General features: G+C 41.6%; 1 protein-coding gene and 1 long non-coding RNA gene across 2 annotated transcripts in view; one reads left to right on the forward strand and one right to left on the reverse strand.

Moving 5' to 3' along the window:
• Nucleotides 1-10,745: 10,745 nt before the first annotated feature.
• The window catches only part of LOC146504724 (uncharacterized), a 236,660-nt gene continuing 222,040 nt past the window's right edge, over nt 10,746-25,365 (forward strand). Inside the window, exon 1 of the long non-coding RNA XR_014877722.1 lies at nt 10,746-11,717. This is a non-coding gene — a long non-coding RNA (uncharacterized LOC146504724). The remainder of the gene's footprint in view (nt 11,718-25,365) is intronic.
• Nucleotides 20,383-24,356, reverse strand: calhm3 (calcium homeostasis modulator 3). The gene is made up of 4 exons (XM_085183408.1): nt 23,180-24,356; nt 22,707-22,834; nt 22,491-22,618; nt 20,383-20,959 (listed from the first exon to the last, which is right to left on the reverse strand). The coding sequence occupies exons 1-4, from the start codon at nt 23,464-23,466 to the stop codon at nt 20,516-20,518; spliced, it is 987 nt and encodes a 328-aa protein (XP_085039534.1). The 5' UTR covers nt 23,467-24,356; the 3' UTR covers nt 20,383-20,515.

Here is a 25,365-nt window from a genome sequence, read left to right on the forward strand (position 1 = left end):
CAACTGCCGTTGCATGGCATGGCTTCTGGGTCCGTCGCTGATGTCCATCAGCATCCTGTTTGTAAGACACAAAGATGTAGAGGAACATCTGCTGTTACATCCTGATTGTCAGGTTTCCTGGATCGTTGACCCAGTGTTTTCAGTTTTTGTCATGTTCAGTTTATTTTGCCACATCCATGTTTTTCACTTCCTGTTTCCTGTGTCAGCCTGTCTACCTGTGTATTGTGTTCAAGCTCATTCCATGTATCGTTAGTTCAATTATGTTCAGCTGTTCACTCACCTGTCTCCTATCAGTCATTATTCAGCCAGTGTATGTAAGTCCTCAGTTCCTTCCTGGTCTTTGTCGTGTCATTAATGTTGTTCTTGTTGTGTGTTCAGTTCAGTCAGCTAGTCCATTCAGTTCAGCCAGCCATCTTGTCTTCTGTCGTCCCCGTTTCCAATAAAACCTCCTCATTCTGCACCAAGAGTCCTGCGTGTTGGTCATCTCTTCCTTGCCTGCGCACACGAGCCCTGACACTGATAGCTCCAAAACCAACTGCGGTGAGTAAATGTTAAAGGAAATTTCATGTCAGTGCTCCATCACTAGTGAGGTGTTATCCTAAATAAGTCCATCCATCCATCCATCTTCCTCCACTTTATCCGAGGCCGGGTCGCGGGGGCAGCAGCCTAAGCAAAGAGGCCCAGACCTCCCTCTCCCCAGCCACCTTCTCCAGCTTATCCGGGGGAACACCAAGGCGTTCCCAGGCCAGCCGAGAGATATAATCTCTCCAGCGTGTCCTGGGTCTGCCCCGGGGCCTCCTCCCGGTGGGACATGCCCGGAACACCTCACCCAGGAGGCGCCCAGGGGGCATCCTTGTCAGATGCCCGAACCACCTCAGCTGGCTCCTTTCGATGTGGAGGAGCAGCGGCTCTACTCTGAGCCCCTCCCGGATGGCCGAACTTCTCACCCTATCTCTAAGGGAGAGGCCAGCCACCCTTCGGAGGAAGCTCATTTCCACCACTAGTATCTGCGATCTCGTTCTTTCGGTCACTACCCACAGCTCGTGGCCATAGGTGAGGGTAGGGACGTAGATCGACCGGTAAATTGAGAGCTTCGCTTTTACACTCAGCTCCCTCTTCACCACGACGGACCGGTGCAGCGTCTGCATTACTGCAGCTGCAGCCCCAATCCGTCTGTCGATCTCCGGCTCCCTTCTCCCATCACTCGCGAACAAGACCCCGAGATACTTGAACTCCTCCACTTGGGGCAGGAACTCATCCCCGACCCGGAGTGGGCACTCCACCCTTTTCCGGCTGAGAACCATGGCCTCATATTTGGAGGTGCTGATCCTCATTCCCGCTGCTTCACACTCGGCTGCAAACCGTTCCAGTGCGAGCTGGAGGCCCTCACCTGATGAAGCCAACAGAACCACATCATCCGCAAAAATCAGAGATGAGATTCTGAGGCCACCAAAGCGAAAGCCCTCCGCCACTTGGCTGCGCCTAGAAATCCTGTCCATAAAAATTATGAACAGAACCGGTGACAAAGGGCAGCCCTGGCGGAGCCCATCATCCACCGGGAACGAGTCCGACTTATTGCCGGCAATGCGAACCAAGCTCTTGCAACGGTTGTATAGGGATCGAATGGCCCGTAGCAATGGGACAGACACCCCATACTCCCGCAACACCTCCCACAGGACACCCCGAGGGACACAGTCGAATGCCTTCTCCAAGTCCACAAAACACATGTAGACTGGTTTGGCAAACTCCCATGCACCCTCAAGTATCCTCGAGAGGATAAAGAGCTGGTCCAGTGTTCTGCAACCAGGACAAAAACCGCATTGTTCCTCCTGTATCCGAGGTTCGACTAGGTAAATACTTACCTTCAAAATCAAAACACTTATGGAGGTAGAGGGATGTGAGGCTGTGGGCCATCGGGGTTGATGGCCCGTGCACGCTCTGTTCCTCCTTCGGGAGGGACAGGTTCTTTTTCTTCAACCCTAACCCATTGATGGCCCGTGCACTTCAGGCTGCCAGCTTGCTGGTGGCCTGCTCATTTACACAAACCTAACCCCTGTCTTGTCTTAACCCTAACCCCAGCCCTGTATGTTAGCCCTAACCTTAACCACTTCATCCCTACCTCCTAACCCTAAACTCATTTTTAAATTCAATTCTAAACCCAACCCTTTTGATTTTTCATATTTAATGTGATTGTTGCGTATAAATTAGTAATGGGGAATTTAATTAGTAAAAATTCTTGAAAGATTGGATTAACAATTCTAAAAAACAGGGTTCATAAATTTATCAGCACAATTCATAGGGTTGGCAAGACTATTTACGGTTAAAAACAAATTAAAAACAAATTGGGAATAAAAACTGATTAAACTAATTTGGCTTTAAAATTCATTAAAAGTTATTTCATAGAGTACAAATATGTTCATTTTGGCTAAAAAGCAATTAAAATGTTGTCCTGATTCGTAATTTGAGGTGGAGACATACGACTGGAGGTCCATAGTGGGTCAAACAATGATTTTATTAAAACACATATATATATTCAAACCTGCCTCTGGCGCCGGTGCCCACCTCTCAATTTTAAATCCATGTAGACATTGAGGGTTCTCGGGAGGGGCCGTGCTAACACCTGCTGCTCTCTGGCAGCAGCACCATGCTCTCCCTTGTTTTAAACACACTTTAGAGCAACACGCAGCAACACTACACTTGAGCGGGAGGAGGGGGGTATGGGGTCTTAACACACCCCCGTTCTCTGCTAGCCATCGGGGCGGGGGGGCTGGGAAGAGATGCTGGCTGTCTGATTGGCCTCCCTGCTGCTGCGGAGCCTGGGGCGGTCTGCTAGCCTCCACCACGGAGGGAAGGGTAACATCTCTTGGGTCTGGGTGCCGTTTCCCCCTCTGGGGGTGAGGATACCTGGACCCGGGGTATAGAGTATGTTTGGGGAGTGTGATTGTGTGTACATGTCCATTTACGTTTATTCCTACGTTGGGTGAGTGCTGAGTGTTTGTATATGTGTGCATGAGGGTGGGAATGCATGTCTGTGTCTGTGTGTGCCTGTTTGTCTGTGTCTATATGTCAGGTCGGGTCTTAGACTTCACCTCTCTGGGAACTCCCAGGCCCTCCAAAGTGTGGAGGCCTATCTCCCCTCACCACACTCCCTGCCGGTGACTGATGCCCTCAGGGGTCGGTGCATTGTTGGTTCTTGGTGTCCGGGGCTGGGCGCTCAGGTCATGCGCCAGCTCACTCCCGGTGGCTACTTGGCGGGGCCTGGCGCCTGCTGCTCAGTCAGGCCTCTTCCGGGGCGCGGAGGGCCCTCGGGCCTCCGGCCTCTGTGCCTGCGGCTCGGTTCACTCTGGCACAGCTGGCTGCCGGCGGAGCCGGCGGGCACGCCGGTGCAGCCCCCTCTAGTTTCTGCCCGGTGGCTACTGGGTGACCCCTCGCCTGGGTATCCTCAGCCCTTCCCATGAAGGTGGCACGGATGCCCCTCCGGTGGTCCTCCTTGGGCTCTTGCACTCTGGGACCTCTGGATGTCTGGGGCCTGGATCTCCTCCATGCCTGCTTCATGCCCTGGGGGACGGGGCTATGGCTCTCTACATCCTCTTGCAGACCATTACATGGGGAAACCATTTGAATACAAGCGCGCCAATCCACACAGGTGTGCACACAGGTGTTCACTGTTTGTAGACTTAAATCACACCTTTCTTGGCTGCTACTTCAAAGCACATTGTGCGCTGTCTGTCCTGCGTGCTGCACAACAACATTCAATATTTAGTATTTACTGCTGTTTACACTTAGCTAGATTAATGCGATGGTGTTGTGTATAGTATGTTGCTTTGTTTTGTTTTGTTTTTTTTGCTTGTTTTCTATTCTTTTTCTCTCAACAGGTGATCCCGGAGATATTTTTTTCCCCCCTTTCTCACTGTCCCTCTCCCCTTCTGTTTTTCTTTTCCTTCCTCTTTCTTTCTCCCTTTCCTATCCCTCACTCATGTCTGTCCCGTCTGTAACAACTGAAAATAAAATAAAATAAATAATAAAAACAAAGGTCGATCAAATGGACCAATACGGCAATGCCATGATGATCCATTTGGCAAAATAAATCCATTGGGTATCCTTGTTGGTCTTCAGACAACAATTCTGACGGCTAAAGAACCAAATGGGACAGGCAAAAGAAAAAAAAAAAAAAAAAAAAAAAAAAAACCAAATATATATATATATATATGGGAGACCGAGCACAATCCCTCACGTCATCGATCTTCCTCGAACAATACATGGGGTGTCATATATATACTAAAATAGTGCGTCACAAGCAGATAATCAACAAGCATAAGTTCTAGTAAGTTTCCAGAGATCCTAGGACATATTCTAAAAAAGAGCATTTCCTTCCTTTGTTCCTTCACTATCGCCAGATGCGTCCTGTTATTTCACTACACTTATCTGTGGAATTAAACTGTCACGTATGCAGGTACACCTTGCAGTTGCGAGCAAAACATAGTACACATGTATGCGCAGGCACCCTGTGTGTGTCCTGACCTCAGTGCATGACCTTACTCAACAAAGACACTACAGAAGCATACTTCCTGACTCAGTTTGAGTCATGTGTTACTAGGCAGACTTCAATGCAACATGAGGGCACACAGGCCTTTATTATATCCCTGCATAATATGTGGTGAATTGTAAGCATGTAGGCAATCCTTCATTATCCCAGTAGGTATTCCAATTGATCGATCAAACTCACGCTGACCGAAGCTTCCGACCATTATCAACTGAGCTTCAACTCTGTAATTAGCACAAAAATGCAATATGTGTATAACATGATTAGAGCTGCACCTGCAATGAAAGATTAGTATGTGGTTCAGCTAACACCTGAAATACAGACTTTAATGTAACATCAACAGTTTCCATAAATGCTCTAATCAAATGATGATAACTCATAAGTGATAATAAACCATAAGTGATGCAACCGTAATAATAATGATTATGAATAGTAACAGTAAAATAATTTTATCATCCCGACACTGTAATGCACATTAAAAAATAAAGACAAAATTCATTTTTACCGAACATAAGTTAAAAAAGACGAATGGGCATTTACACAGCCGGGGGAGAGTATAAAAGGCGGAGCTCGCACAGGAGCTCATTTTCCACTCGGCACTCAGTACGCACATCTCTGCCTGTCCAACTATTGCCAGCTAACCCAGCAAATAGTTGTATATAGTAATAGTGGTTTTTTGTGTTTATTTTTAAATAAACAGGTTTTTTTGGCAGACCTTCTTTTGTTGTTTATTGTTTTTTCGTGACTTTTTCCTATCCACATTTTGGAAAGCGGTTTTTGTTCACATTAAAATTAAATAGAAATTTTTTTGAATCACATTTGATTTTTTGAAAAAAAGAAAAAAAGACTGGACGCCATGGCAGATGGCTGGATGGTGGTGCGTTATGGCCGCCGCCGCCAACGTGACCGCCAAGTTTTCTAGGACGGGTACGGAGGACCGCAGGGAGGATGGACTGCGCACGCTCCTTTTCCTCCCGGAGAAGGGATTATTTTCCCCCTCCTAACCCAAGAAGCATAAAAACACAATTCGGCTAAAAACACACAAATCCAATTATCAAATCATAAACTCATTTCTCTACAAACCTACAAAAATTCATAAAAACACGATTGATTTAAAACATAAAAATGCAAATTTAAAATCTTATATACATCACTTAACAATACAGTTCTTTAAAAATTCACATAATATACAAAATAAAAATACATTTCATGCAATTTTATTACAAAGGTTAAAAAACACATTTATTTTAGTCTAAAACCATCACAGACATTTGAAAACACATTGCCCAACCCAAAATTCAAAAACTCACGAACCCGAAACCAAGCCTATAAAAGGCTGCACAGCAGAGAGGAGCTCATTTGGGAGCTGACCGTTGAAGAGACAACATCTCTCTCTGTGTGCATTCCCAGCTTGACGTTCATTGTGCCCCAGCCTGAGGAAGACCTATCTTGGGTCGAAACATCGCGGCAGTGGGCACATTAATTCTTTGATCTTCACTTATTAAAAATTAAAAAATGTTATTAATTTCATTTATTTTTGTTTAAAAAAAATTTCATTTACATTTTTTCTTTTTTCTTGCCTTTGTTGGTGATTGTAAATTCATATACACATATTTTACATATCTAACTGAAATAAATAGCACATTAAAACAATTATTAAATAAAGATAACAAAGGCGACATCAAGAGACAAAAAATTAAGGATTCAAACATGGGGTCCCGGATGGACTCGGAAGGCTGGACGGTGGTGTGTCATGGGAGAGGGCGGCTGCCTTCCCGTAGACGTGTCCAGCAGGGGACAAGTGGCAGAGGGATGGACAGAGCACCATCTGGACCCTTTAGGGACCGAACTCAATCCCACATCCCTAACCCTAGGAACAGCTAAGATACTGCGCAGGACCCACAAGCTCCCAGGTCTCTGATAGAGGACCCGAGCTTGAAGGATTGACCGCCCACAGGGGCGAGTGGTGAATTTTTATATCTATATATATAAATATGTAGATATATATAGATATAGATAGATATATGCGTGTGTGTAAGATAATATAATATATATAATATTATGTCAAATTTGAAAACCTAGTTTTAAACATTTGTTGATAAGACAAACAAAGGTTTAGCTTCTTCATACCTCAATCTGTGTAAATGCTTTACTGTGAAGCTGTAAGCCATATGAGGACTGTCTCTGCTTAATGTGAGAGAGGCTGATGTGGTCTCCCACGTTCAAGTTGTGTCATGAATCGCTGTGCGGCAGGCAGGAGTTGGACCCAAAATGCAGGCACGAGGTTTAAACACAAAGAACTCAGCTTTATTTGCTGGCAGGAGAAAGTCACACAAAGTAAACTAAACTGGAAACTCACAAACTAAACTCACAGGGAGATCCACACAGCATGAGGGACAACGCAACACTGACTCAGAGAAATACAGGGTTTAAATACACTGGGAAGTAACGAGGGGAATGAGACACAGAAGGAGGGCACAGCTGGGAGAAATCAGGACTGACGAGACAAGGAAAGCAGGACGCATTCACATAAGACACGGACCTTCAAAGTAAAACAGGAAGTACGACATAGAGACGCGAACTTGACATGGTGGAGACAGCAACTAAGAAACAAAGAGACAAACCATAAGGTAGAGGACTCTAAGAACGAAAGACACAGAGGGAAACTCAAACATGCAGACACAGACTTACACAGAACAGATGGTACACAGAGAAACAGAAGGGCAAGGGATCGAAACCATAGAATAACTCACACTAGTACAATAATACAAAAAGCACAAAGAACTAAACATGCTGGGTCAGGGGACCCAGGACCCTGACAAGTTGTTAACAGCTGCCTCCCTCAGAGACTGTCATGGTAAAACCATCCTGAAATCACAAACATGACAGAATTACAGATTTATGAATTCAATAATAACAAATCCAGTAACTACAAAAAAAATGCTCACAGCCTCATACATTCTGTACCAGCAATGTCAAATTTGTCACATTAGTTTAACCATTTTCAATATAAAACTTAAATCCCACCATTACTTTCTTTAGCTGGAGATTTTTAAGGGGAACATGTTGTTTTCCCGACAGCACCTTCTTTACAGCAGAAAACTGAAAAGTCAATTGAAATTTAATGTCAGTAATAGTCAGTGTAGTTACCTGTGATAGGTTTTTATTCTTCAGTAATCTGTTTAGATTATGTTATGGTTGTTAAGTATTCTGCACATGCCATTTATCTTATCAGAAGCAATTTTATCTGTATTGTCATTAGGATGTTTTTCATATACTGTGATTATGAAACAGGTTGTAGGAAATCCTTCTATAAACAATACAATATTTTCTAACTTAGTTGCATGCTTAAGTGACAGCAACATAAATGAAAAGTTTGCCAGTTTCAGGTATACAAAATCTATTTGTTTTCCATTATGCCCAATTCAGGGTAATTTTGACCATTTCTGTTGTATCTGCTTTTATTTTTATTATAAAGGATATATTTAGATGAAGACTTGTGTGAATTTATATACAGAAGTGTAAAAAAAATTATTGTTTGTTTTTATTGTCAAGTAGAGACTGTTCATTAGAATCTGGCCCTTACAATACAAATGTACGTAGGCACAATGCAAATTGGCTGCAAAAATACCAGAAATGGTCTGAGGAAAATATTTTTTAAATATTGTGCTTAACAATCTTAACAGAATTTAGTCTCTGCTTGACAGCAAAAACCAAGATTATTTTAACTGTAAAAAATACCAGCAATAATGGGTTATTTGGAAACCTAAAGCTACCCACACTTAGGGTGGGTGCCCTAAAAAACTGTGTTCTTGCTGTGATACTGATGTTGTAAGGGGGGGCTGTGGCCCTGAGTTCATGGCCTCTCATAATGTAAGACCCTCCCTGCTGGACTTTAGAGGCATATTCCTCAAACATTGTGATCTTTCTCACAGGCTGTATCCCAATTCAGGGTCTGCAGCCTTAAAGGCTGCATTTTAAGGCCGATTACGTCACAGTGGCGCGCCGAAGGCTGTCCCAATTCAAAGGCCGCTCGAAATAAAGCCCTCAAATGCGTCCTTCATTTCCCTGAATTTTAAGGCTGTGGCGGTGTAGACTTCGTGGCCCAACATATCCCACAATTCATAGCGCGGCAGTCGGTGTGGATAATTTTGCCGCAGACGGCAGAAGCGGAGCGGCCGAAGAGTAAACTGTGAAAAGTAAGTACTGAATATGACGTCACTTATTTATGTGCAAATGTTTAATAATGAGGAACATTAAAACATTACTGTTGGCCACATGTCGGCAAAGTTATGTGACATTAGCGACGTTTGTACGTTCAGCTTTTACTTGCTTTTAAAGCATTTAAAATATAATAATACAATAGTCGACCTTAATCTTACAGAGAATGTGATGATTTTGTGGATAATTAAAGTCAGTCATATATCCACAAACACAACAAGCTGAAAGTCACTGATGCTGCTCGGTTTGCAGTCCTGAATATAACGGCACAAGCAGGATTCACTGCACTGTTAATGTTAGCTATGTTATATTGCTGCCTCTGTTCGGTGGTGTCGAGCCAAACGGACTTTAACGTGTGTTTGAACGAGCTGACGGTTCACTCGTTAAGCTGAAAGAAAGATGCTTTAATCACAGCAGTCACACATGTGTCCACTGTACCATCTGGAACTCTTCTTGTTCACACACTAAATCCTCCTGTTTGTAGCAGTGTATACACCTGAGACTGTCACCTGTCTGTCTGTCCTGCACTCTCTCTCTGTTTCTTTCTCTCTGATTGTGGAATAAAAGTATGAACATGTATTTATAAGTTACACTTGTGTTTGAATCCTGCAGCTTATCACACATTTGATTTCCATGTGTGACGACTGCAGGTGTCCAGAGTGAGGACAGACTGAGGGACCCACTGCTGCACATCATCTGTGAGGCTTTGCACCCCTGATGATCCACCAGGACAAACTCAGCAGTGTGTGAGGAAGAGGAGGAGGAAGAGCCAGCAGCAGCTGACAGAGAGAATAGACAGACTGTTCCCTGTTTGTGAAGGACTGCTAGAAAATAGTGATGGGTCATTCGCGAACGAAATGGCTCTTAGAGCCGGATCTTTGATGTGAACGACACGAGCCGGCTCCTTATCGCGAGCCGTCACGTGGGTTTTTTTTTTTTTTTCTCTCTCTCTCTCGCACTTTTTTTCTGCTTCACTCCGCACGCCAGCCTTGTGCTTTATGCTGGGAAGAGGGGGGAGGGGCAGTAGTTACACTCAGTAGCACAGGAACAGAGCGGGAGGGAGAGAGAGAGAAAGAGAGCCAGGGACAACAACGTCACATTAGAAAGGTATAGTAATCATCCACAACTATTTTCAGTTGCAGATGATAAAGGATTCAGAAAGTTTATTCATGCAGGTCCATATGACAGAGAATATGCATGTTATTTTTGTTTTCATATTTTAATTTATATTTAATTGTGTTGTGGTTTGCAGTGTTTTGTGTTGTTTCACTTTAAATTTGTTTAAAAGGAAAAAGCTGAAAATTTAAATAGTTAAAAGCTGAAATGTGAATAGTTGATTTTTGTATTATATGATTTATTTATTACATTTTATGTGGAGTGAATAAATAAAAGTATATTTATGGTGGCCCCTAGAGACAAAGCACGTACAAACTTCAAAACACGTAAAAACTCAAAAACACGTAAAAACAAAAGACAACAGAAGTGCTCCAGGATGCTAGGTGCAGTGTTGAGCTTTTGTTACCTAGTGGCTACACAAGCCAGCAAGTACCAACGACCGGATTTGGTGTGTGGTAGTAACAGGTAAATGAACATTGTTTTTAAATTATTTGAATATATATGAGTGCCTGTGTAAAAATGCACAAACAATACACACATGCTTTCAATTGTGTAATTTAAGTGATCTAGTAGCTCTGCTTTGAAGTTCAGTTCATGCTAGAAATTAGTGATGGGATTTCCGGCTCTTTTTAGAGATCCGGCTCTTTCGGTTCGGCTCACTAAAAAGAGCCGGCTCTTTCGGCTCCAAACCGGCTCTTCAGGTTGTTTTGTTGCTTTAATTAATTTATTATTAACAATAATATTAAATTATGCACAAAAGGAATTACTAACGTAAAAAAAGTGGTTTTATTTATATATGTTTATATATAAATATATGCGGTGGCCCCTAGAGACAAAACACATACAAACTCCAAAACACATTTCTAGATCACTTAAATTACACAATTGAAAGCATGTTTGTGTATTTATACACAGGCACTCATATATATTCAAATAATTTAAAAACAATGTTCATTTACCTGTTACTACCACACACCAAATCCGGTCGTTGGTACTTGCTGGCTTGTGTAGCCACTAGGTAACAAAAGCTCAACACTGCGCCTAGCATTCTGGAGCACTTCTGTTGACTTTTGTACGTGTTTTGAGTTTTTATGTGCTTCTGAGTTTTTACGTGCTTCGGAGTTTGTACGTGTTTTTACATGTTTTGGAGTTTTTACGTGTTTTGGAGTTTGTACGTGTTTTTACGTGTTTTGGAGTTTGTACGTGCTTCAGGGTTTGTACGTGCTTCAGAGTTCGTACGTGATTTGAAGTTTGCTTTGTCTGTAGGTGCCACCGTAAATATACTTTTATTTATTCACTCCACATAAAATGTAATAAATAAATCATATAATACAAAAATCAACTATTCACATTTCAACTTTTAACTATTTAAATTTTCAGCTTTTTCCTTTTACAAATTTAAAGTGAAACAACACAAAACACTGCAAACCACAACACAATTAAATATAAATTAAAATATGACAACAAAAATAACATGCATATTCTCTGTCATATGGACCTGCATGAATAAACTTTCTGAATTCTTTATCATCTGCAACTGAAAATAGTTGTGGATGATTACTATACCTTTCTAATGTGACTTTGTTGTCCCTGGCTCTCTTTCTCTCTCTTTCCTGTGCTACTGAGTGTAACTACCGCCCCTCCCCCCTTTGCCCAGCGTAAAGCACAAGGCTCGCGTGCAGAGTGAAGCGGAAAAAAAGTGCGAGAGAGAGGCTGAGAGAAAAAAGAAAAAAAAACACGTGACGGCTCGCGATAAGGAGCCGGCTCGCGTCGTTCACGTCAAAGAGTCGGCTCTAAGAGCCATTTCGTTCGCGAACGACCCATCACTACTAGAAATGTGTTTTGGAGTTTGTACGTGTTTTGTCTCTAGGGGCCACCGCATATATTTATATATATAAACATATATCAATAAAACCACTTTTTTTTACATTAGTAATTCCTTTTGTGCATAATTTTATATTATTGTTAATAATAAATTAATTAAAGCAACAAGACAACCTGAAGAGCCGGTTCGGAGCCGAAAGAGCCGGATCTCTAAAAAGAGCCGGAAATCCCATCACTACTAGGAAAGTTTAACATAACTAACTGTCTGTCCTGAATCAGTCTTATTAGGTAATGTTCAAATAATGTTATCATTCAGTGTTTTCAGTGTGGGAGAAAGTACTCAGGGCCTTCAAGTTACACACTATGAAAGGCAGCAACAAGTTTAATGTTCAGAAACCTAAAGTATGTATCAGCAGCAGAATGGAGCTAAAAATAAATGTTTGTTTCAGTTCTATGAAGCTTTGAGTATTTTGGATCAGTAGCACTGCTGTGTTTGTTGCATCATATTGCTGTAATTGTTTATATGCTTTATATATTCTGAGGTAAGTTGATCTATAGATCCCATATATATATATATATATATATATATATATATATATATATATATATATATATATATATATACATACATATATACATACATATATATTCATGGTGCCAGCATTTGTTATGGAATATGTTGAGCAAACCTGGAGAAGCTTCAGCTCAAGATATTATTGTCATTGCTGTGAATCTTTACCTGATACACTGACTTGGTGAGTAAATGTTTACTCTTATTCAAACTGATTTTGTGGCTTCTCTTAGTTTAGCACCAGGTTTATAATCTTGCTAGCTAGTTAGTGTTAGCCTAGCATTGCTGCTGCCGCTGGGCTCATGTTACTTAAAATTAACACCACGGCCTTAAAAACCTTACATAAAACTATGTCTGTGAAATTTTCTGTTGATTGTTTGAAATAAAAAAGTGAGATAGGAGCCCGGACAAAATTCTTCGGGAGGTGCAGCCGTTAGGGGTGGGGTGTGGGGGGTATTTTCAATCCATAGCCATAACTAACTAACTAACTAACTAACTATATATATCATGTTTAACCTGAGTAGCAAAAGACCGCAGGGGGGGGTTGAAAACAATACGCCAGGAGTTAGCTGTGCTCCTGGACTCTATCAAGCCTTGACCTCCTGGTCAGCTATTGCGGATAACAGGATAACAGAGCTCTCCGAAAACGTGGAAGCACTTTTGCAAATATGTGATATTTTGATAAATTAAGTAGATATTTGAGCATTACACAGCTACATTCTCGGCTGAAAATATCTTAAAAGGTTATTTTGTGACCCAGAAAGGGTAGTCTGGGGAAAAGGAGGATCGAATTTGTCGGCCACGGTTGTCGGAGCCTGTGTGTACTTGTAAGCGTGGCAATGGCGGAGGAGCGCGGCTAAAAAACATTACATTTTCTGGGTCACAAAATAAACTTTTAAGATATTTTCAGGCGAGAATGTAGCTGTGTAAAGTTCAAATATCTGCTCGATTTATCAAGACATCACATATTTGCAAAAATGCTCCGACGTTTTCGGAGACGTCCGTTTTTTTCATGCTTTGTGGCAGCTTTTGAACATCTGTGGCATCTATTAATGTCAAATCTAGCCTTTATTTAACAACATAAGCAATATCTATGTTACAATGATTGCACAGCCATTAAGCAAATCAGTTTCTGAAAAATGTTCTGCTTTTTCTCCATCTGCTTGCTTCTTACTGTCTTTGAGGCTCGCATCCCCCAAACTAAGATCACATCCCCCAAACTAAGTTTGGGGGATGTGATCTGCAAGTTTTCTAACAGCAACATTTGTTTTGTGCCCAAATCATTTTGCACATCATTAGAATGAAAGTTATTGGCCATGTTTGCATAGCCCTTTTTAAAATTATGCTTTCATGACATTATTGTGTGTTGGGTGGTGGTCACGGCTATCCGGACTGACAGTGGGACATTGAATGTCACCTCTCTGGTGGGGAGGGAGCCTGAGATTGTGTAAATTGGAGTCTGTTTTATACCAAATGCAGAAAAAAATGTTTTAAGAAAGCAATTAAGTTCATGTTCCAAAAAATATGATTGTTTGCTTGCAGGACAACAGGAGAGATGAGTCCTCCGTCACAGATGGTGTGGTCAGTGAAGATGGTCGCCTGCAGGTTCAAGCTCATTGCATCTCCAACCCACATCCACTGACACTGTACTGAAGGGAAGTTAAAGACCTTCTTCTGCACCTACATTTGGAAGGCAATCGGGCACCAATGCACAGGCCATCCTCCCGGCTCAAGGAACCATGTCCCTCACTTGATACCCTGAAAAAGGGATTATTTTGACATCCTAAGTCTGAGGCTTCTGGATGGGGGAGGGAGGGAGGGGGAGAGAGAGAGAGAGAGAGGGAGGTTAAGTCTAGGGTCATCCCAGCATAGGGTTAAAGGTGGTTGGGTTTAGGATTGAACTCAGGGTTGGGCATCAGGGATAAGGTTAAGCCCAGCGCGGGGTTAAAACTGGTTAGGTTTAGGACAAACCTCAGGGACAGGATGCTACATCAATATATACAGACAAGCAGAATCATGGTAACAACAACCACAGCAACAGTAAAACAGTAATAAGAGACAGCTATGTACATTATATGGACTTTATGTCCATCAAAACTTTTTTCATTTAACCCCTTAGGGTGTACAGTGTCTAATTTGGCAATCCAGACTCTCTCAGCCTTCCTCCTCTGCTGAGCTGTCCATCTGGGATTTGCCTGTGTCACTGTGGCCCTGACAGATTCCCAGCCATGTGACAAAAAGTGTTGTACCAGATATGTGTGTGTGTGTGTTCTTTTGTCTTAACACGTTGTATCTGTGCTGGGTGAATCTGGTCAGGAGTGTGCTGCCTGTCTCACCAACATATTGGATACCACATTTGCTGCAGGTAATCAAATAAACACAGTTCTTGGAGCGTGGAGTACCATTACACCGTGAGAGGAACACATTTCCATTAGAGAAGTTGCGCAACCATTTTTGGTGCTTAAAAAATGCCCCTGGTCCCTGAGTTTGGACTCAGAGAGAGGTGAAACTTTTGCCTTAATGAGGAAATCCCTCAGGTTTCTGTTTCTTCTAAAGGTAGCTATCACTTTATAGTCTCCCAGCAATTGGGTTTTCTGGACAAGGTTTTGAAAATGGTTCTTAATCACTCTGATCAATTTGCATGTTGATGGGGCATATGTCACAACCACTGGCAGAATAGGAGTCAAACCAATGGGTTTGGTCTGTAGGAATGATTTAAGGCATTTCCTAAGGAAAGAGCGACAGTGCCCTCTAGTGGTGAGAGCTGAAAATATAATTTTGGTCGCTGCTCTGAAGTTAGTCTGCTGGGTGCAAATCCTATGAAATCTTAGTAACTGGGACTTAATTAAACCAGCAAACATATGTTTTGGGTGAAAGCTTGTTTTAAACAACAGAGCATGTGTGTCCGTGAGTTTGAAAAATACATTTTGTGGGTCTGTGGGAAATTTGGGCCTTTAAAGGTGGTTGTGTCCAAAAAAATCTATTGTGGTTTTGCTAATTGTAGATTTGAGTTTTATTGAATTATTATGGTTATTCAGAGTGCTTAGAAACATTTCAAAATCCTGTTCTGAATGGTGCCACACTCCCCAGATATCATCAAGAAATCTGTAATAATACAATGGTTTTTTAACACATTTTGCCAGGGCTGCAGTTTCCCATTCAGCCATAAATATGTTGGCATATGCAGGGGCAAATTTCTTGCCCATGGCCGTCCCTTTTATCTGCAAAAAGAAGTCTCTGTTGAATTCAAAGTCATTTCTGGTAAGATTAATTTCTAATAATTGCAATAATTCTTTTTCTGGCCTTTTCTTGTCCGGATACTTATGGAAAATATTCCTGATAGAGTTAATTCCCTCCTTAATATCAATATTTGTGTAAAGGCTGTCAATGTCAATAGAGAAGAGAAATGATTCAGCGAGTACTTCTGTCTGTTTCACTTTCTCCACAAAGTCATATGTATCTTTAATGTAGCTATCATGCTTTGTGGGCAAGGGATTTAGGAAAAAGTCCAAGTATTCTGCTGTGTGGTAAGTTTCACTTTCACAGTCAAACACGATGGGATGCCCGGGGGGCACCTGGAATGGTACAGACCACTTTGCCGGGTCTTTGTGGATTTTGGGCAACAAAATCCACTTTCCCTCCACTTTCAACAAAATTCACTTTCTTTGGCTCTCGGAGGAGGCGGACGCACTTTTTCTCCTCTCCCTTATCTTCCCTGCTAGTTCTTATGTCCTTGTCTAGTCTCGTGTCTTTTTTGTATTACTTTCCCTGGAACACTCTCTCACAGTCTGTGTCTAAAACCTAAAAGAGAATTATGGATTTGATCAACTCTGAATGCTATTGACACCTTTTAACGAGAAGTCTGGGCTCGGGAGAACCCGAGTGCCCTGGAGGGACTTTCCCTGCCGGATACACGATGGACGGGTGGCAGAGGATCGTGTGCCTGGCGGGACTGTCGATCGAGGACGCTGAAGATATCTACCTATTCGGAACCATGATAACAGGGTTCTTGCTGATCGGAGCTGGCTTGGCCCTCACTTATCGGAGAATTAAGAGAGCAGAACTGGCTGTTCAAACCCCCACAAGGCTGCCCGCTGGGATTGGAACGACAGGTGCGACTTCTCAGAAAGGGCTCAGTGAAGGCAGCATGGTTAAGAGCTTGGAGGCGCTTACGACTGCAGTGAATGCTCAGAATAACACCTCTGAGCGTATGTATGTTGGATTACATCAGGAAAGAATCAACTCAGAATAACATCTCTGGGCGGAAGCTACATCTCGGATCAGTTGGCTGCGGTCGTAAGGTCCCAGAATCTGCTATGTGAGCAAAAAGAGTGACAAGACCACAGAATCGACGGCTAATAACATCACGGAGAAGCTCGCAGCTATTAACGGGAGATTGAGAGACCAGAGTCGGAGTGTTAAAAACAGCTTGAATTGTTTGTATTGTATGTACGGTCGGCAAGGTCTGTCATCTCGGTTGTGGGCAAAAGACCTGCAACTGACAAATAAAGGCTATCTCATCTCTCATAAAACAACCTTCCTCTTGGCTCAGAGGAGCCTAATAAATAGTTTTTTTGTTTCATATTAATGAATTTCTTTTGATATAGATTATTAATTATTTTCTCCACAATAGGCAGTGTTTCCAAATAGATGGGTTTCTTTAATTTTGAATAGTATGTTGTATCATTTAGTTGTTTGTAGCCCTCCTGTAAATACTGATCTCTGTCCAGGATGACTACAGCACTCCCTTTATCTGCCGGTTTTATAATAATTTGTTTATTTTCCCTTAGTTCTTTTAGAGCTTTGGTTTCTTCTCCCGTCAAATTGGGTTTGATGCGATCAATATGAAAATGATCTTGAAAGTATTCATAATCAGCTTTCACCAAGGTGGATACCTCAGGTGGGAGCTGACCCATGACCAGTCAGATTTGGGAGTGAAAGGCTGGGGTTCTGTGTCAGACTTGTCCCCATAATGTATAGCCAATTTGACCCTTCTGTGGTATTGTTGTATATCATATTTGCATTGCAACAAGAAATTTTGAGTGAGGAGGTAAAATTATTAACAAGATGATCGACCTCTGATTGAGTAGTGTTCAGATAGTTGCTCTGCTCTATGTTGGTACAGGGCATTGACGATGATAACAGTGGGTGGATTATATTCTTAAACTTAGTTACAGCGCTTTCAGAAAGACATCTATTGATTGATTGATTGATGATACTTTATTCACCCCGAGGGAAATTGGGTTAAGGCTGCCAGCCGTGCCAGCGCCATCTTACCCTCCGACCATACATACATTATACAAACATCACATGGGGAAGACAGGTCAGAGAGGTCTAACAATGGAAAATACACAACATGAGGAAAGACGAGGAGAAAAAAGAACTCCCCCCAGACTGAGGTCCAACAGGGAGATCAGTCTGAGAACAGAAAAAAAAACACACACCTCAGCGCATACAAAAAGCACATGACTAACAATACACCATAGAAACACAAGACAAGCAACAGGGGCGGGTAAAGGGTAATAGAGAGCCGGTGTAGACAGCGCATCCGGTCCGCGGGAGGGGACAAGCATCGAAGGCGTATGGAAAGGGAGGGGGGTGAGTGTGTATTAGTGTAAGTGTATGTGTGTGTGTGTCCAGAGTTCAGCTGAGACAGTGTCCTTCGTCCTGCCAGGCTAAGTAAACAGTCTTCCAGCCAACCCAGGTGGCCTTGTAGGGAATGGGAAGGAACAGTCTAAACACAGTCGTTATCAGGGTGTTTTGTTCAGCTCCAGCCTTGAGATCACAGCTGGCGCCGAAGGGGTCTCCGCATGAAGTGATGGTGGTTTTTACTTTAGTGCGAACAACTCATATGAATTTCAAAGCTGTTCTACAGTCCAACACTGGTCTTTCAATCTCCCGTTGGAGAGCCGCGAGCTTCTCCATGATGTTATCAACCTTACGCTCCGTGATGTTGTCGTTCTTGTGCTCAAAGAGCCGATTCTAAGAACTCACGACAGTGAGCTTCTCCAAGATGTGATCCAATTTGCGCTCAGAGGTGTTATTCTGAGTGAGCTTCTGCTAAAATTCCTCTTTTAGGTTTTAGAGACAGACTGTGAGAGAGTGTTCCAGGGAAAAGTAATACAAAAAACACGAGATTAGACAAGAACACAAGAGGCTAAGCAGGGAAGCTAAGGGAGAGGAGAGGAGAAAAGTGAAAATTTATTGTGATAAAGTCTACTCTGCACTGCTGCGCAATCAATTATTGTAAATGTTATCAGGAAATGATCAGACAGGAGAGGGTTTTCAGGAAACACTGTTAAATGTTCAGTTTCTATGCCATATGTTAAAACAAGATCTAGAGTGTGATTAAAGTGGTGGGTGGGTTCTTTTACATTTTGAGAGAAACCAATTGAGTCTAACAACAGATTAAATGCCATGTTGAGGCTGTCATTTTTAGCATCTACATGGATGTTAAAATCACCCACAATAATTATTTTATCTGAGCTCAGAACTAAATTAGATATAAAGTCTGAGAAATCAGACAGAAACTCTGTGTAAGGCCCAGGTGGACGATAGATGATAACAAGTAAGACTGGTTTTTAAGTTGTGAAATGTGAAACTTCACAAAAGAGACAAACTGTAGTGTCAAATAGTAAAATGTCTTTGTTTTCCAGGAATGGGGTTGAGTAGACACACTGATCTTCTTTACTTGTGCTTTTTCACTGAATGAATCTTCCAGCTGCTCCTGGAAACCTTTTTGATCAGAGTGTAATTTGTGTCTGGAAAACAAAGACCAGTAATGGCATTAATGGGAGCTTGTGCAACGTTAGTGGTAACTGCCTTTAGTTTTGCAATACAAAACTCATATACATACCCATACACATTAAAAGAATGTATTAATGCAACTAGATGGGGAAACTTGAAAAAGAGGTCTTTTTAGTGCTTGTTTGCTGCCAAGTGTCTATTTGCATCTTTTAATCAATCTGTGGGTGAGCTCCATGTTTTCTATGCAAAGCTAGTCAGCCAACACCCAACAAATTCAAATGACTCTTGCAACATGTTTCATATGAAGACAAACCATTTTCTCACTCTTTTCCAAATCAAAAACATCACGTTATTATAACAGAGTTGTCCATTTGATCCTGGACTTGACTTGGAAACAAACATTTTTGTGGTTTTGTTAGTTATTACTAACAAACACTAAATAGTCAGTGGTCAAAGGTAAAAATAATACACCACACCATGATTCTTCCACTTTGTTGACTCTTGAAAGAGACAAATTTTAATTTAGCTGTTTTTAGCTTTATTACTGAGCTCCATTATAGTAGTGGTGCATTCTTCATGTGTTCTTTCTCCTTTGCATACTGCCTGTTTTTACTCTTCCTCTGAAACAGCCATTTTCTACAGGTTGGTGTGTAAATGAATCAGCTGTGGGGATTGAATGGAACTGAATGCTGCTTTGTTAGCCAGCATGTTAGACGAATCTTACCAAATAGTCAGTAGACCAGATAATAACAGGAAAATTAGACCAAGAACCTTGGAAACAATGTCATTGCTTATAACGAAGCTGATGGGGAAACAAACAAACTTTTGAATGCTCCCTAGTATGAACAGAATTCATATTAGACAATTCCCAGCCCTAACTATAAACTTTGCCACTATAAGTCAAGTCCCTAACTGACTAACTGCTGCTAGACCATTTCCAATGCTCAGAGTGTCATTGGTAACCTGGCAGTGAAACGACCATGCAGAAACAACTCGAGAGCATTTACAGCTGATCTAATATAACACTACCTGCTCTTTCAGGCCTTATCCAATTCCCTCACACATGTTTACACACTTCTTTGTCATTATTTGAAACGGTTTAATATGAGCATCTGTTGAAAATTGTCAAGTGTCTGATTGCCAGAACTTTAGTTGATAAGTCTCCAGGTCCTGTCACAGCATCTAGGATTAAGGTCACTGAGCAGAAGTCAGTGGATGAAATGACAAAGACAGATTCTGAAAGAAGTGGCCATGTTTTAGCAGAAATAGTCGGTGAATCTCTGCATATATATATATATATATATATATATATATATATATATATATATATATATATATATATGTGTGTATATATATATATATATATACCCATCACTGACTGAAAGGTTATGATCCAGTCTTCCGGTTTTGAAACCTTTGTCAGAATCCTCTGCTGAATTGAAGATGGTGTCCGTGATGTTGCAGAAGGCTCTCAAATTAAGTGGACATGTGGACTACACATCAGAGTATAATGTCTTCCCTTCATGGTTCTCCCAGGTAACACATGGTCTGGGCCTGTATGCAATCCTAGACACATCCAGTTCAGGTTTACCGTAATACCACTTGTTTAGCAGCTGGTCCACTTGCTCCTGTTTTGTTACCCCATGAAGCTGTTCTTCTTCATCATCGCACTCCTCTCTGAATTTGCTGATGAAGACCGGGTGTGGAAGACGTAGAGAGTCCTCCCTGATGTCCTCAAAGAACTGCACCACACACTTTCGGGCGAAGTCTCGGGCATGTAGGACGCAGGTCTCGTCAAAGAGCTTCTGCTCCACGTCAAGATAGTTGCTCCAGTAGCGTGTCTGCAGGAAGGTGGCGTGGTCGTCAAAACAGGGCTTGATGAGGCGTCCCAGTGCTCCCAGTACAATCAGGAACAAGAGGATGGACCAACCAATCGCCTAGACAGGATAAGAAAGCAAATCATGCAAAGCGAAGAAAACTGTCAGTAAGCAGAGCAGTGACTGTGACAAGGCCACAGAGAGCCAGTGCAGGTGCTTTAATGTTTAATTTAGATCAGATTAGATAAAACTTTATTAATCCCTCGGTTGGGTTGCCCTAATTTGTCGCTTATTGGTTGATGAGTCTTTGCTTTGAGTAAAAATGTTGTGAAGGTGTTTTTTAGTTTCAAAATTCAGAGGACAAAATGTGTCTTTTAAAGACTGTTACTAAGCTATGGTTGGTGAGTCAAAGAATAAGTTTCCTGAAAGGACTGTTATTTGTTTGCACAGAATAAGCTCTGGAGCTTTTCCAGCTTTCATTCTTAATGCTGCTGTTGAAAAAGCATTAAAAACAAAGTTTATTGTTTTCATTAGATTTTTTGAATTTTTGTTTTTCATTAATTTAGCAGATTGTTTCAGGATTGCCGGTTATTGTAGCTTTAGTTTAGTAATTCATGTCATTATAAGTGTAAGTTTTTATGATCTGTTTTTGTTGTTAGATTTAAGTTCAGAGTAGATATTACAAAACAAACATTAACACTTTAGGTGCACATGGGATGTCTAAATAATGAGTTCATTGCATTCACTATGTTTTCACAAGCTTTTAACATTGTCTAAGCTATTTCCTGTCTTCCTTCTCTCACCCCAACCGGTTGCAGCAGATGGCCCCGCCCCTCCCTGAGCCTGGTTCTGCTGGAGGTTTCTTCCTGTTCAAAGGGAGTTTTTCCTTCCCACTGTCACCGAATATGACAAACTGCTCATAGGGGGTCATATGATTGTTGGGGTTTTCTCTGTATGTATTATTGTAGGGTCTACCTTACAATATAAAGCACCTTGAGGCACCTGTAGTTGTGATTTGGCGCTGCATAAATAAATTGAATTGACAATTTCCTGTATACATTTTTGTTAACTGTTCCTGCGCACCCTGACAGGTTGCCGTTCCCTCACACAGCCAGCACAATGAAATAAGCAGTCTTTCACACCTACGGCCAATTTAGAAGTTAACTCAACAAACATGTCTTTGGTGACCCGCGCAAGTGCTCAACATAGAAGGGCTCCGGCTGGGTTATTCAGATTCATATCCAAGCCTTTCATGCTGTTGGGTAACGCCTCACTGCTGACAGGGCTCATGTCAGAGCTAATGTGATGTGAGTGTTGCAGATGTCTGTTATTTGTTACAGGTCTAATATTCTCGCCATTGATCCAATAAATCAAGCTTTTACAGTATCTTATTGTTAAAGGCCTCCTTTTTCAGCGATAATAGACACCCTGGGTTTGTAATTTTTTGAAGTAAATAAAACATTTCTTATGTAAAAAGTCGAGATTCTAATTGCTTTATTGGTTGACACTCGGTCAGATCAATCCATCTTTCTGTAAAATCCTTCACAGACTAATAGGAGGTCGGTTTTAAATAATAGCAAATGTTCATTGAAAAATAATAATTCCCGTGTGCCCCAGGGAGAAGGGACTGTTTATGTGGCTGAGAACTTACCTGTGAATGGCAGCGAACATAACGAGAAACCGCTTTACGGAAAGAACTATTCCTGAAGATAACGTCCTCCTTACAGGGTACTTTGGCCATGATCTTGAGAACATCCAGACCGGTGTTATTAGGCATACCTGTCGAAACAAACTTTATATCATCCAAAACTGTTGTGAGACTAAAAAGATGGTATATAACAGAAAGGATAGTTTAGCATGTGTTTACCTGAGAAGAGTGCAGGGTCTACACTCACACTGAAAGCACAGATAAAGATCTTTCCATCTAGCAAAGTGACCAGGATCCACACCATCGGTGCCAGCAGGGCCCTCTGGATCATGGCTGAGAACAAGTACCTGCAAAACAAAATAGGAAAAGATGTGAACAGTGTCCATTTCTTTGGTGTGTAAAACAAAAGGATCTGGATTTGGGACTTGCATCTACAAAGTCACATTAATGTTGAAATAAATAAATAATAAATTATGGAACTATGGAATAAATCACATAGTAAAACTAGTCTAGTTGATAAACTGCTCTGCCTGCACTCTAGATCAAAAGAAGAGGTGATGCAGCACACTACAGATTTCACTGAGCTTAATTAGTACTAATCAGTACTTTCATTTCATTTACTGTGCAGTTACATATAATAGCAACAGCAGCCTGTCTGTGTGCTTCTGTTAGATAGTAAATTCTTGACTTACTTAACAACAGCAGGATTTTTGGACCTGTTCCCAATGGGTCTCATCCACTCGTCCATCATGACACCTGTATGCCGGTTGACAAGGATTCCCAGGAAGAACAGTATAATAGGCGGGACTATCATCACTCCGAGAGAGTAAAGTTTGTTGTACTGAGGGAGGCACGGGCAGTTAAAGTCGAAGCTGGTGTAAAGCTTGACACTAACCAGGGCGAGGATGATACAAATTCCATTGGAGATGGACTCGGAGTTGGACTGGAAGTACTGCAAGACTAACTTCAGGCGCTCCATAACTTAAATAAATTGTAGGTTTGTTCAAGGTTGATGTAAAAACAGCAATATCAGCCAACTGCTGCTTTTTTAAAAGGCTACAGGCAGGAAGAGAAACTGAACACCTCAGGCAGGAATGAACTAAACCGTGCTTAGTCTGCCAGGAAAGAAGAAGAAATTTCCAGTGATAATTTAAAGCCCTACAAAATATTTTATATTCTGTAAAAAACAAAACACTTAGCAGTTCACTTACCTCACAAAAGGCATAAATCTATAGTTTAGCAGTCTGAGTATTAACCACTCAAGCTTTAGTGAAGCTGTAGTGAAAGGGAGCCTGGCAGTGAACCAGGGAGAGGCTGAGACCACGTGATACTGGGTTGCCTGAGCGGGTAACAAAGCTGTGTGGACACACCCTGCTATACTCTTAAAGCAGCACTCACAATTGTCAACGGTTAGCAGAGAAATAAAAGAAGCCGCAGCAAGGTCTAAAAGTGGATTTCAAAGCATGGCAGTGCACAATACATGAACCATAATATTGTGGTCTGATGTACACTGTAAAAAACCGTCTGTCATTCTACAGAATTTTCCTGTTACTTTTGTAAATAGATGAAATATCGTTACAATTACAAAAAAGCCTGTAAAATTAACATGTCTAATAGAAAATAACTGTACCTGTGAATATACATGACTTTTGACCTTTTTCGGCCGTCAGCGGTTTAAATTAACAGTTTGATGTATATGTTATGTACAAGAGACATGGTCCTAAATAGAACTTAAGGAATTAAAAAAAGGTGATACTTACCTGTCCTACAGCAGTAGCTAGAATGTGGATTTGATTCCAAATATGCTTTTATATGTTGTAATATACAAGTCAAGAAGGAGGCAAATTGTGGCTTTTTTTTTTTTGTTGGTTTGTATGTTTCTTTATTATTATTATTTTTAAATTTCAGTATTCAAGCAGGCAGCTTGAATTGTACTTGGTGGAGAGGCTAAATCTTTGGATGGCTAGAAGTCAATCAGTGATGAAGGTGGCACAGAGTGGTGGTGTTGTGCCCCCACATACCTGAATTAGTCGGTATAAAGCACCTTGAGGCAACTGTTGTGAATGTTGGTGCTATATAAATAAAACAGAATTGAGTTGAATCGGAAAGTTCAGAATAGCCCAAGGATGAGACAAATGTCTAAGTGGTCAGACAGACTGTAAATAGTGTTGGTGACACTAATAAATGCAGCCAGAAACTGAATTACTTTGCCTGTCAGTCTGAGGGCTGTGGAAGAATGTATACATAGCTGAAGTTTCCTCCAGCTTAAATAGTCAACTGGTAAGTCTGAGGATGACCAACATGTGAGTTCATCAGAATGTCTGGTTGAGAGACAGACAGACAGACAGACAGACAGACAGACAGACAGACAGACAGACAGACAGACAGACAGATAGATAGATAGATAGATAGATAGATAGATAGATAGGGTGAATCAACACAGTGCCAGTGGTGGACCTGTCAATTCTGGTACTCTATGGCAAAGACCTGTTGGTCTCTATAGTGGTGGGCAGTGAGAATAGGGCCCACTGAAGGATGTTAGACCATTAGACCCCCCCTCCTTAAGTCTGTTTCTGATTTTTTGGTCATTGTTTGGATGCCAGGTTTTGTCCTTTATTGCTCCTTTTAAGACATTTGAACTTGCAGATAGGCCTAATTCCTCAAGGTGTCCCTTCACTTCTCAAGTGCTCTCACTAGCATCATGTAAATGCAGTTATTCGAGACAGCAATCCAAGCGGACTTGTGGTTCTGACAACATCCAACATAGCATTATCATCTTCTTTGATGTTCGGTGGAATTCTGCTTGCCTCTCTGCTGGTTTTGGGGGTTATTTTTATGGCAAGCGGTTGTCTTGTAATCAGTCTTTCAGTTCTGCTTA

The sequence above is a fragment of the Neolamprologus multifasciatus genome, chromosome 13 (assembly GCF_963576455.1).
Source record: "Neolamprologus multifasciatus chromosome 13, fNeoMul1.2, whole genome shotgun sequence".
Taxonomy (NCBI): domain Eukaryota; kingdom Metazoa; phylum Chordata; class Actinopteri; order Cichliformes; family Cichlidae; genus Neolamprologus; species Neolamprologus multifasciatus.

Coding starts and splice junctions, on each gene's coding strand:
- calhm3 (XM_085183408.1), bottom strand. CDS start 23,466: ATGGAGCGCCTGAAGTTAGTCTTGCAGTACTTCCAGTCCAACTCCGAG. Junction 22,835..23,179: donor AAAAATCCTGCTGTTGTTAA/GTAAGTCAAGAA, acceptor TTTGTTTTGCAG/GTACTTGTTCTCAGCCATGA. Junction 22,619..22,706: donor AGACCCTGCACTCTTCTCAG/GTAAACACATGC, acceptor TTGTTTCGACAG/GTATGCCTAATAACACCGGT.